The 12,157-nt window shown below is 45.7% G+C and overlaps 1 protein-coding gene across 3 annotated transcripts in view; it reads right to left on the reverse strand.

Annotated features, from left to right (window-relative positions):
- Positions 1 to 12,157, reverse strand: part of DNAAF5 (dynein axonemal assembly factor 5) — a 455,154-nt gene that overhangs the window by 377,899 nt on the left and 65,098 nt on the right. For all 3 annotated transcript variants that reach the window (XM_068244601.1, XM_068244603.1, XM_068244604.1), the window contains exon 8: positions 4,605 to 4,773. In XM_068244601.1, the coding sequence (XP_068100702.1) occupies positions 4,605 to 4,773 (169 nt within the window). The remainder of the gene's footprint in view (positions 1 to 4,604; positions 4,774 to 12,157) is intronic.

Genomic DNA, 12,157 nt, shown 5'->3' on the forward strand with positions numbered 1-12,157 from the left:
GCAATTTTAACATGCGCATATCGCATAGCACCATGGGTAAAAGCAGCTTAAATGCTCAAATACACAGGAATAAGGAAAATATTAGCAGTGTCAAATCCCAGCGGTACAGACTAACCAGCAAGCTCATGGTGAACCAGAACTCATTGGAGTGTGTAAGGGAATACAATGGTCCTAAAAGTCCCCTTACTAAAATGCTAAGAAAAACAAAAGTTTGCTTTCTTAAAACAGAAAGAATTTGCGATAATTCAGGTTGGAGTGAGCTTGAGATGTCTCCCAGTGCATCACTGCTGAATATATGCAAATTAACCATTGTTACCCTTAGAAGCTAAACACACCTCCAGAACCGCTGGAATGCAATGATGTGTCAGCTTCAACTTTTGTTTTTCAAATCCCAGCAATAGGGTATGTTTTGCAAGTATCCTTATATAGACAGAGGAGATAAGTAGAGGCACAATTAATTAATTAGAGGCAGAACTATACATTACAGTTTTAGGGCTCATTTGTCAGACACTACCTGGTCTGCGTTGCTCAGTGGTGTAGCTACAGACCTCGGGGCCCTGATAAAGAATTTGGACCTGGGCCCCGGTTACATTAATGTACCCCCTTTCCCACTCCAGTATGGTAGCCAGATGTGCCCCACTTCCTCACCCCCCCTCCCCCACGTATGGTAGGTGCCCCAGTATAAATAGCAAGGAATAGGTACCCCCAGTATAGGTAGCCAGTTATAGGTCCCCCAGTATAGCTAGCCTGCTACAGGTGCCCCCAGTGTAGCTAGCCAGCTATAGGTGCCCCCAGTATAGGTAGCCAAGAATAGGTGCTCCCAGTATAGGTAGCCAGGAATAGGTGCCCCAGGCACAAAAAACTTAGGGGTGGCCCGGCAAGCGGAGGTGCTGGGATGATTTGGCATGCAGTGTGTGGGCAGGCAATAGAGTCCTCTCTGATCTGATTTGATCAGAGGGAGGTCTATCTGAAGACGGTCTGGTAGCAGATTGACAAGTGTATGAGAACCTTTAGAGACATATTTCTGTCTGTCTGAGTTGATTGCAGTGGACGCGGAGACTAGTTGGGTGTGCTGACACTATGCGCATTGCTTGGTGCTGTAAATGCTGATGTAAAGGATTACATTATCCTAAAGGTGGCCATACACTAATAGATGAAACCAGCTTTGACCAGGAGATTGTTCTTTTTCCGATCAAATCAGATCTAAGAGGGATCAAATTCTTCCATACACTGTAGGCACTCATGTTAATAGCAGGCTATTAATAGAAATAAAATATCGGGCGCCGGGGACAGCCGCTATACAAATTGCGGCTATAAAAGGCCACAGTTTGTATAGCGGGAAGTCCCAACACCCCCTTATTTTATCAGCGTCCCCGTCTCCCATTTATAGCCACTATTAACATGTTTTCGATAACGGCATTGTGATCTTTGGGGGGCAAGAGTGGGGTGGGGTGGGGGGCCGCCAAAGTCTAGCTCCGCTCAGGGCATTGTGAAACCTAAGGCCAGCCCTGGCTCCTGCCATATTCTCTACTGACTGTGAATATCTGCAGTGACTGTCACCTCCTGCATCCTCTCACATGTTCTTCAGCTTGTACCATCTACAGCAGCTCCAGCCCTCTCATGCAGCTCCTAGCTCCTCCTCCTTCTCATCCATTGTAGTTCATTTTAAGCAGCTCTGATCATCATCTACAACCACCATCTCCAGCTCCTACCATCTCCTCCAGCTGATAATCCCTGCAGCTCCTGTCTTCTCTTGGATGTCATCCCCTGCAGTGTACGCCTCCTTCAACTAATCTCCTGTAGTGACTGTCATCCACTGCAGTGAACGCCTCCTTCAGCTAATCTCCTGCAGTGACTGTCATCCACTGCAGTGAACGTCACCTTCAATTATATGCACCCGCCTGACCAAGACAGCCAATAACGACTCAGATCAACTTACCCCCACGATAGCCAATTGCATTATCTGCACCGTTCCCCCGCGTGACATTACGCATACGCTGCTCCATCCTCCCTTCGCCCCCCCCCCCCCCCAGATAGCAACAGAACGCGTTGTGAGCTACATAGCTGACACCAGTCTGTATAGCGATGTCGCCCCAATCCCCGACAGGCAACATAAAATCCATAGGTGTATGAGCACCTTAACACCCCACCCCATAGACTGTAGCATAGGGCTAACCACATAGATAATATTAGGATTAGATTAGGCCTATCCTCGCGCGTGCGCACACACAACTTTAGAACAGGGCATATTGGTGGTCGCCACCAATCAGAGCAGGAGATATAGGGTTAGAGTAGGGCACACATACCGCAGACATGGATCCAGCAGTAGCGTAGGGTTATTAGGGTGACTAGCACCAATTAGAGTAGGCTAGCATAGTGTAGTGTAGGACCCGTCCGAAAAGAGTCTACCGTGACGTGGTGGGCGGGCTTAAAATCCTACTGCTCAAAAAGTTTTACTTTTTACCAGTTGGATTAACCAGTGACTGAATAGTGTACTTGTTAAGGGCACTGCCTTTGACATGGTAGACCAGGGTTTGAATCCTGGCTAGGGTCAGTATCTATTCAGTAAGGAGTTCAAGGCAAGACTCCCTAACACTGCAGGGTGGCCTCTTGAGCACACCCCTGTGGATGCAGCTCTTGAGCGCTTTGAGTCCGACAGGAGAAAAGCGCTATATAAATGTTTGGATTATTATATTATTATTATTATTATTATATTGTTTTATTATTATTATTAAAAGACTTTTAATGCTTGGATCACAAACCATCATTACCCTGAAGGGCCAATTCACAATTCCATCTACACCTTTTTTAGCCAGACGGTTGAACTGCGCACTTGTTGAGCCCATTAGCACCATTGTAATTTACAGTAAATGCAGCTGAATAGCAGCTTTTATAACAAGTGTATCGCGCTTGATATGTAGTGATGTTACTGCACAGCAGAAAACAGCAACAATGCTGCAGCCGCGCTCAGATGTGCCTCCATGGGGAGGCCGGCCCTGATGCCAGGTCCACCACAGCTCTCAGCATGCCCCCATAGAGTAACCACGGCTCCCAGCATGACACCATAGAGGCACTACAGCTCCCAGCATGCCCTATAAACGTTACAGGCTGTTCTTTATAAACACACAGGAAAGGACACAGAGTGGATTTCTAGGTTTTCCTTCTCTCCTGTGTTCCTAAGAGTCCAGCTCCACTTTAAAGGGAACCTAAACTGAGAGGGATATGGATGTTTCCTTTTAACTATTCCAGTGGCCTGACTCTCTTGCTGATCAATTTGCAGCAGTAGTATCTGGATCTCACACCTGAAACAAGCATGCAGCCAATCCAGTCTGACTTCAGTCAGAGCACCTGATCTGCATGCTTGTTGAGGGGCTGTGGCTAAAAGTATTAGAAACACAGGATCAGCAGGAGAGTCAGGCAACTGGTATTATTTTAATAGGAAAAATCCCTATCCTTTTCAGTTTAGGTTCCCTTTAAGCTGAGCCTGTGATGGGAGCAATATAGGCGATGCTTGGCTTGCCTGTTTATCTTTATAGCTGAAATAGTGTCTAAGGGCAGGTTTCCACTAGCACCGTTCATCTCCAAGACAGACGCCAGCACTTGTGCACGCAGATTACGCATCAGAATGCCTGTAGTCGGTCCATGCATGGCTATAGGGATTTGGTAGTGTGGTCCAGAATTCTGAAGCAGGGCTTCACAATTTTTTCACATGCACAAATTCAGAAGCAGCCTCTTGAATTCAAAAGGCTGAAATTCCAGATCCGCAAACTTCAAGTAAGCAAGCAGCTAATTTGGTCAAGCTTTTGTCAAAGCACCTCATCTGCATCTTTGTTCTGGGGAAGTGGATGAAGGACCCAGGTCACACGGACCTCTACACAGTGTAAAATGACAGCCACCGCACTAGTCCTTTAAGCACTGTCCATTCAAGTGAATGGACAGCTGGTGGCCCGAGCAGTTACCCCTGTCCACGAAAACACTGCGCTCTATCCTGTTTCCCGTTCTCTCCTTCCACCCTAGGATCAGCTAACCGTGGCACTTCTGTGTCCTCCTCTGGGGGTCAAAACGCAATGCATTTGCTGGACGTTGCTGAAGGTTGCAAACTGCTTTTCTGCTCGCAAAGTACAAGATCCACCAGACAATGGGTATGGTTTAAAGCAGACCTGAACTCAGAACTACCTCTCTGCTTTAAAAGATAAGCAACAGCATAATAACGTTTACAATAATATTTCTATTTGTTACAGCTGATACAAATCCTGCAATAAATCTACAAAGTGTCTCCTTCCTTACTTTTGTGGAAGCAGACATAGGGTTAACATCATGTGTCTACAAATTAGCTGCTCTGCCAAGTCAGCCAGCTCACACAGGTGAAAGATCAATTTACACTTGTGATTGGACACATCTGAGGGGGAATGACACAGGCTAAACTCTCTAAATACATACAGGGTGCATTTTTCTATGTTATTCTTCTGTCCTGTTCAAGAGTTCAGGTCCACTTTAGAAGGAAATAACTATTGCAATGTTCATAGCCCTCTTAATAGAGCCAGTTCAAGAATATGAATCCTTAATATATAAGGTCCTGCAAACTTTTCCAAAATAACACTTACCAGACTCTGATAGGAGGACCTCATACTGTGCCCTCTGTATGGAAAAACTGGTCCAATTATCATGGTTTTCTGATGCCCACTGTAGCAGCTGCAGCATGTGCTGTCTGTATAGATCCTGCGGAGTACTCAGACCCTGCACCTCTGCTAAGGACAGCAGGACACATTGAACCTGCACAGAATGGAACATTCATAATATTAATAGGAGTACAAGGCTTCAAGTGAAGAGTTACAAGGATTTTGTATTTGAATGCATTTGGGATAAACACAACTATACTAATAAGTGCCATGCGAAATGTAAAGGCCCAGCTAAACCAAATACTGAACAAGGCAAATTCTGGAAGCCATTATGTTGATTAGTGTGAATTACAAGTTCAGTATTACCAGTGGCAATAAACTTTCCAAGCTGAAAAACCTATTGTGTAGCTGTATTTGCCTGCGGCTGTGCTCCTGTCTATAGACCACTGGAGCCTTCAGCTTCTTCTCTCAACACAGAGGTCTTATGCTGGGTACACACTGAGATTTTCTGGCAGATTTACTGTCAGATCGATTATTTCCAACATGTCCGATCTGATTTCCGATCGATTTACAATCAAATTCCGACTGTTTTCCATTTACTTTTATCGGAAATCAGATTGGACATGTTGGAAATAATTCATCTGACATTAAATCTGCAGAAAATCTCATAGTGTGTACCTAGCACTAGGCCTCATTCCCACTGGAGCATTTTACTAGCACTTTCAGTAGCGCTTCCAATCACTGGCGATCAATAATGTTTTGACAAGCGCTACTGCAATGTAAAGTGTATGTAGGTTTTAAAAATGTTGCTTTGTTAAGTATTGGGATTAATTGGGCCTTTAGCAATGGAAAAAGCAATGAATAGGCAGTAACCCACAGCAACCAATCCAAATCCATCTTCTGATGATCAAACTTCAGTCACACAGAACCTGGTTGGTTGCTATAACTGCCCATACACACTCTAGATTAAAGTTGGCTGAGGCAGCTGATTACGACCGGAACCCTTAAGCCCCATACACACGTTCAACAACGGTCTTTTATGCAGCACAATTGTTAAACAACTTTTGTTGTGAAACAAGTTGAACAACCCCAAAAAAAAAAAAAAAGTCTTATCAGTCTCGGTCTTATCAGTTGTGTGAACAATAGCGAGCAACTTTTACAACAATTAATTGTGCTGCATAAAAAAACGCTGTTGAGTGTGTGTATGGGGCTTAAGTGTTGCGGTCGTAATCGGGTGCCACAGCTAGCTTTAAGTGTGTATGGGGCTTTAAAGGAATCCTGAGCAGATTGCGTGGGTATGCATTTAAAGAGAACCAGAGATTAAGCACCCTCATGTATTTTACCATGTATATCAATGGGAACATGACAGTAAAAACCTACTCTGCTCTTTGTTTCATTGTTCACTGCACAGCCTGCAGCTCTGATAAGAATCCCCGACTGAGCATTCAGTCTAGCTTTGCCCCGTAATGATTATAGCAGAGTCAGTCTTTAGTGATGTCTATTCAAGCCCAAGCCTGCCTCCTCCTGGCTCTGCTATCCTGCTATGTATCCTCCTAGCAGGAAATCAGAGCCACAATGGGGCAGGCTTGGGTTTGAAAAGACGACTCACAGAAGACTGATTCAGCTATAACCATTACAGGGCAAAGCCAGGCTGAATGCTCAGTCAGGGATTTTATATGATAACAGGCAGACAGTGCAGTGAAAAATAAAACAGAGCAGAGTAGGCGTTTTCTCTAATGTTCCCACTGATATATATGGTATAATACATGAGGATGTTTCGTCTCTGGTTCACTTTAAGCATACCAATGAATACATGGTAATACCCCCTCACTTACCAGCTGTGATAAAGCGTTCTGCCCCCGGTCTGGCTGCTGTAAATTACATTGGGGCCGGCGACTTTCAGCAAAGTCGCGCTGTGACCCCGGAAGCTGCTATGTGTACAGAGCACAATGACGTGCTGCTTTGTGCATGGATAGGCTGAGCGTATGATGGTAGAAGCCGGAGCATGTGCAGATCACATGTCCCGACTTCCGCTTCTGGGGTCACAGCGCGACTTTTCTGAGACTCACAAGCCCCAATCTAATTTACAGCGGCCAGACCTGGGGCAGAACGCTACATCATGGCCGGTAAGTGAGAGGGTATTACCGTAAATCCGTGCTTAAATGCATAGCCACACAGTCTGCTCAGGGTTCCCTTTATTGTATTATGGAAAATAACAAAAAGTTTTTTTTTTTTTTAAAGGCACTGTAGGTTTGTTTTATAAAAAGTACAGATTCCCTTTAATAAAGGCTGTTTGAGGACGCAAGAACATGTCAGTGTTCTGTTTCAGCTAGGGAACATTACATTGCTGACACTGCGTCTGCTCTCCAATGGGGCGACTAGCTAAGATTGATGGAGCATTGTCAAGAGATCTCAAGCTTTCACATAAAGATTGTGCCATATATGCAGCCAATGTTATAGTTGCCTAGCACAGGTTTATGTTCTGTAAAATATGAATAGTGAAAGCAATAAATCCAAAAAGATACTTTATTGCATCATCATTTTTATAAATGTGGATCCTGTCAGTGCTGACGACTTAAAGGGAACCTGAAGTGAGAGGGATACGGTGGCTGCCATATTGATTTCCTTTTAAACAATGCCAGTTGCCTGGCTCTCCTGCTGATGTTTCTGGCTTTAGTGGTGCCTGAATCACACACCTGAAACAAGCATGCAGTAATCCAGTCAGAGCACCTGATCTGCATGCTTGACAGCCAGGCAATGTGCATTGTTTAAAAGAAAAGAAAATATGTCAGCCGCTATATTCCTCTCACTTCAGCTGTACTTTAAAAGACACTTAACGTGAAAGGGATATGGAGGCTGCCATATTGATTCCCTTTTACAGAGTACCAATCTAAAAAATGTAATGTAAACCTCAGATGTAGTTATTCAGGGATCAGCAGGTGCCAGGGTTAGTAACTTGCTTGTAAATCATTATACATCTGAAACTCCGCCCTCCCCTCGGCAAAACCACTGTGACAGTTTGTGCCCAAAGTGTTTCCGCACCTCTGTGGCCACCCCCACTGCATAAATGTGGCCCATCCCCAGCCCAGCAGCCACCTATTAGGAGGTTCTGCAGAGGGGGGTAGCGTAGTTCCATACATATAATGATTTACAGGAGAGCGAGTGCGTTACTAACTCTGGCACATGCTGATTCTTGAATAACTAAAACAGAGGTTTACATTAAGTTTTATATTTTACACCCTTGGTACTTTTCTAGCAATGCAAAGTGCCTGGCTTTCCTGCTGATCTTCTGCCATAGGCCCTGAACAAGCATGCAGATCAGATGTTTCACTGGATTTGCAGTATGCATGTTTCAGGTGGGTAATTCAGACACTACTGATGGATGAAAGATCAGCAGGGCTGCCAGGCAACTGGTATTGTTTAAAAGGAAATAAATAAAGCAGCTTCCATATCTCTGTTACTTGCACTGTTACTTGTATCAGGTTAATCTGGAAATTGAGAGCCAATAGGTCAGCGATTCCAAGAGACAAGGGCAGTGTTACAAATCTCAGAAACGCCTATGCTCACAGGATAGGACAATGCTATGGATGTGATGGTTACGTCAAGTCTCGGGCTTGGTTCTCAATAGGATGGATGCACAACAGTGTATCTCCAACATATAATGGATGGACATGCTGGTTGCGATTCCGTTCCTTGGGTGGCAGTATGCTTCTGTTGGAGCCCCCATAAGTATTGTGGCTCTGGTCCCCAGCAGCAGGAGAAGCGGCAACCCGAGTGGCAGCAGCAACAAGAAAACAGTATGGTTACAGCCTAGTGAGAATGTGCACTGGCCGTTCTCAGACTTTGTTCTTCTTCACTTCACGTGACCTGTGAAATTGGATCCTATGCTTAACATAGAATCCGTTTACACATCCCTTTCTGTGTAAGCGGGCCCATAGAAATTTACCTAAGAAGAGGGAAGGCTGTAGATCCAATTAAGTCTTCCCAGTCCTCTCTTCGTGTTCTCGTTCTTGGAAAGCTTTGGAAGCACTAGAATCCCCAAATGCTTCCGAAGTTGTTGCATCTGCACTGCTCATGCAGGAGCCTGGACTCGCACATGCGCGGTATGGATCCGCTTCTTTCGGAAGTACTCAGGGATGCAAGTAGTTCCAAAACCTAAAATTGTAAGATAACACGAAAAGCTGCGCTGATGGAAATACAAAATTACATGGAGAGTTCTAAATAAACAATGCTGTATATTGTCATCAAATGTCACTTTAAAATAATTAGCAGCGCTCAAAGGCTTAAGTCAGGAGAGGGAATTGAAAACAGTCACCATCCAGCAGCTTGGCAAGCGTCAAACTGAATGTCCCAGGATTTCAATAGGTTTCCTCAATGATCAGCCGACATGTCAAAAAAAAGGGAATAAAAAGCACATAGCGTAATCCAGTAAACACAAGCGTTGCCCGTCACCAATCCAGAGTGAACAAACCAACTTGTGCTGGGACACACTCCCCCCTATGTGCCCGCACTCACCCAATCAGCCTCCAACAAATCCGGAGAGGTATGGATGTATAGCGTAGTCAGGGGATAGGAATCAACTCACTTCAGCACGATCAGATTCTAAAACTCAAGAGAGCGCTTTATAGTGTAAAATCTTTTATTACTATAAATATTAAAAAGGTATCAAACTCACAAGCGTAAGTGATCAAAAGGCATGTAAACATATAGGTGGATGCAGTCCCGGGTAGCCGCTCACATACACGCTGCCTCAGACTCTCACGTCCTGGACTTCCTGATACTCCCGGTCACGTGACGTAGCTCCGCCCTATGCATTTCGTCATGAGAATGACTCATCAGCCCCTGTGTCCCAGCACAAGTTGGTTTGTTCACTTTGGATTGGTGACGGACAACGCTTGTGTTTACTGGATTACGCTATGTGCTTTTTATTCCCTTTTTTTTGACATGTCGGCTGATCGTTGAGGAAACCTATTGAAATCCTGGGACATTCAGTTTGACGCTTGCCAAGCTGCTGGATGGAGACTGTTTTCAATTCCCTCTCCTGACTTAAGCCTTTGAGCGCTGCTAATTATTTTAAAGTTCCAAAACTTCCACGGGGAATCCCGAAGGGCAGGCCCGTTAGTCCACGCCTTCCTCAGCTGAGGAAGGCATGGACTAACGCCGAAACCGGTAGTGACGTTAGACGGCAGAAGCCGCGCACCGCTCTCCCCAGACGGACGTCCTCTATTGTTTACCATCTACACCACCAGCCCTGGCCAGGCTGGATTGGGCCGAGGATACCTACTGGAGGAATTGAGTTTAAGCGCTGCACAGCTACTAGAATTTGTAAGTGCAATTGTTTATGTGTGTGCTGAGTACATATTGTGTTTAATGCACCATCGGAGCGCTCTCTGTTTCCCTTACCTTCTTGTTTTAATAGTAACTGGCTCCATCCAGTACAAGAGAGCGGCACCGGGTGCATATTTAAAGGGCCGTAACTAATTTGTAGAGCGCAAGTGCAAACTTTTTCTCCAGCTGTCACTTCTCCCTTACTTCCCTTGCCAGTCATAGGTAGCTACAGGTGCCCCTTAGTATTAGGTAGCCAGAGGTATTGTCATTATTGTAATGTGAAACAGGGCGCTCCTACAGCAAGCTATAGGTAAATAAACAACTAATCATAGTGCATAATGAACAACAGAGATAATGGCGATTCTCCTGATAATGTCCTATATTAAGAAAAAAAAGTCCACATGAATTCTTCTTCCAGCTTTGTTATGAATATTCACTTCAAACTTCCTGAATCATATGGTTAAAATTTACGCTCACCAGAGATGACAGCTGCCCCTCTCAGGATCAGCCAAAAGAGCTTCTGGCCCAGCCAGTATATATTCAGGATTCCAGCGTCTCTTCCCTCCTCCGCTCTCACTCGAATCATAAAAGATAGAAGAGACACTCCAATAGTGTAACACTGTATGTTACAGACAATTCAATTTCACCCGTGCTCCCGGTTTTACCAACAGCACCCAGTGCTCCACCACCGAATGATCAATAAAGCCTCTCACCACAGGATCTGGCTGACCCAGCACAGACCAGCAATATTCGCTTCGTAAATGACACCAGGCGTATTCTCTTATTAGCACCTCTCCTGTTAGCCTGTCCGAGCCGTATCCTCTCACCTATACTATAATCCGAGGCGTTTTTTCGCCTCGGATTATAGTATAGGTGAGAGGATACGGCTCGGACAGGCTAACAGGAGAGGTGCTAATAAGAGAATACGCCTGGTGTCATTTACGAAGCGAATATTGCTGGTCTGTGCTGGGTCAGCCAGATCCTGTGGTGAGAGGCTTTATTGATCATTCGGTGGTGGAGCACTGGGTGCTGTTGGTAAAACCGGGAGCACGGGTGAAATTGAATTGTCTGTAACATACAGTGTTACACTATTGGAGTGTCTCTTCTATCTTTTATGATTCGAGTGAGAGCGGAGGAGGGAAGAGACGCTGGAATCCTGAATATATACTGGCTGGGCCAGAAGCGCTTTTGACTGATCCTGAGAGGGGCAGCTGTCATCTCTGGTGAGCGTAAATTTTAACCATATGATTCAGGAAGTTTGAAGTGAATATTCATAACAAAGCTGGAAGAAGAATTCATGTGGACTTTTTTTTTCTCTCTTTTTTTTTTTTCTTAACCACTTGATGACCCACCCTTTACCCCCCCTTAAGGACCAGCGCTGGTTTGATTGATCTGTGCTGGGTGGGCTCTGCAGCCCCCAGCACAGATCAGGGTGCAGGCAGGGAGATCAGATTGCCCCCCTTTTTTCCCCCCTATGGGGATGATGTGCTGGGGGGGTCTGATCTCTCCTGCCTGCTGTGGGTGGCGGGGGGGGGCACCTCAAAGCCCCCCTCCGCGGCGAAATTCCCCCTCCCTCTCCTACCTGCTGCCTCCCCCTGGTGTTCCGGGCTGCACAGGACGCTATCCGTCCTGTGCAGCCAGTGACAGGATGTGGTCTGTCACATGGCGGCGATCCCCGGCCGCTGATTGGCCGGGGATCGCCGATCTGCCTTACGGCGCTGCTGCGCAGCAGCGCCGTACAAATGTAAACAAAGCGGATTATTTCCGCTTGTGTTTACATCTAGCCTGCGAGCCGCCATCGGCGGCCCGCAGGCTATTCACGGAGCCCCCCGCCGTGATTTGACAGGAAGCAGCCGCTCGTACGAGCGGCTGCTTCCTGATTAATTAGGCTGCAGCTGGCGACGCAGTACTGCGTCGCTGGTCCTGCAGCTGCCACTTTGCCGACGCACGTTATGAGTGTGCGGTCGGCAAGTGGTTAATATAGGACATTATCAGGAGAATCGCCATTATCTCTGTTGTTCATTATGCACTATGATTAGTTGTTTATTTACCTATAGCTTGCTGTAGGAGCGCCCTGTTTCACATTACAGTTTTTGCAGAGTGACACACACACTTTTTTCAGGTGCGATCCAGTTTAAGCTGTGTTACAGTGAGAGAAGGAAAATATTTGAGGAGCGCACTTTTTAGGTTTAGTTTGTATTTAATAATTG

The sequence above is a fragment of the Hyperolius riggenbachi genome, chromosome 7, assembly GCF_040937935.1.
Source record: "Hyperolius riggenbachi isolate aHypRig1 chromosome 7, aHypRig1.pri, whole genome shotgun sequence".
Taxonomy (NCBI): Eukaryota; Metazoa; Chordata; class Amphibia; order Anura; family Hyperoliidae; genus Hyperolius; species Hyperolius riggenbachi.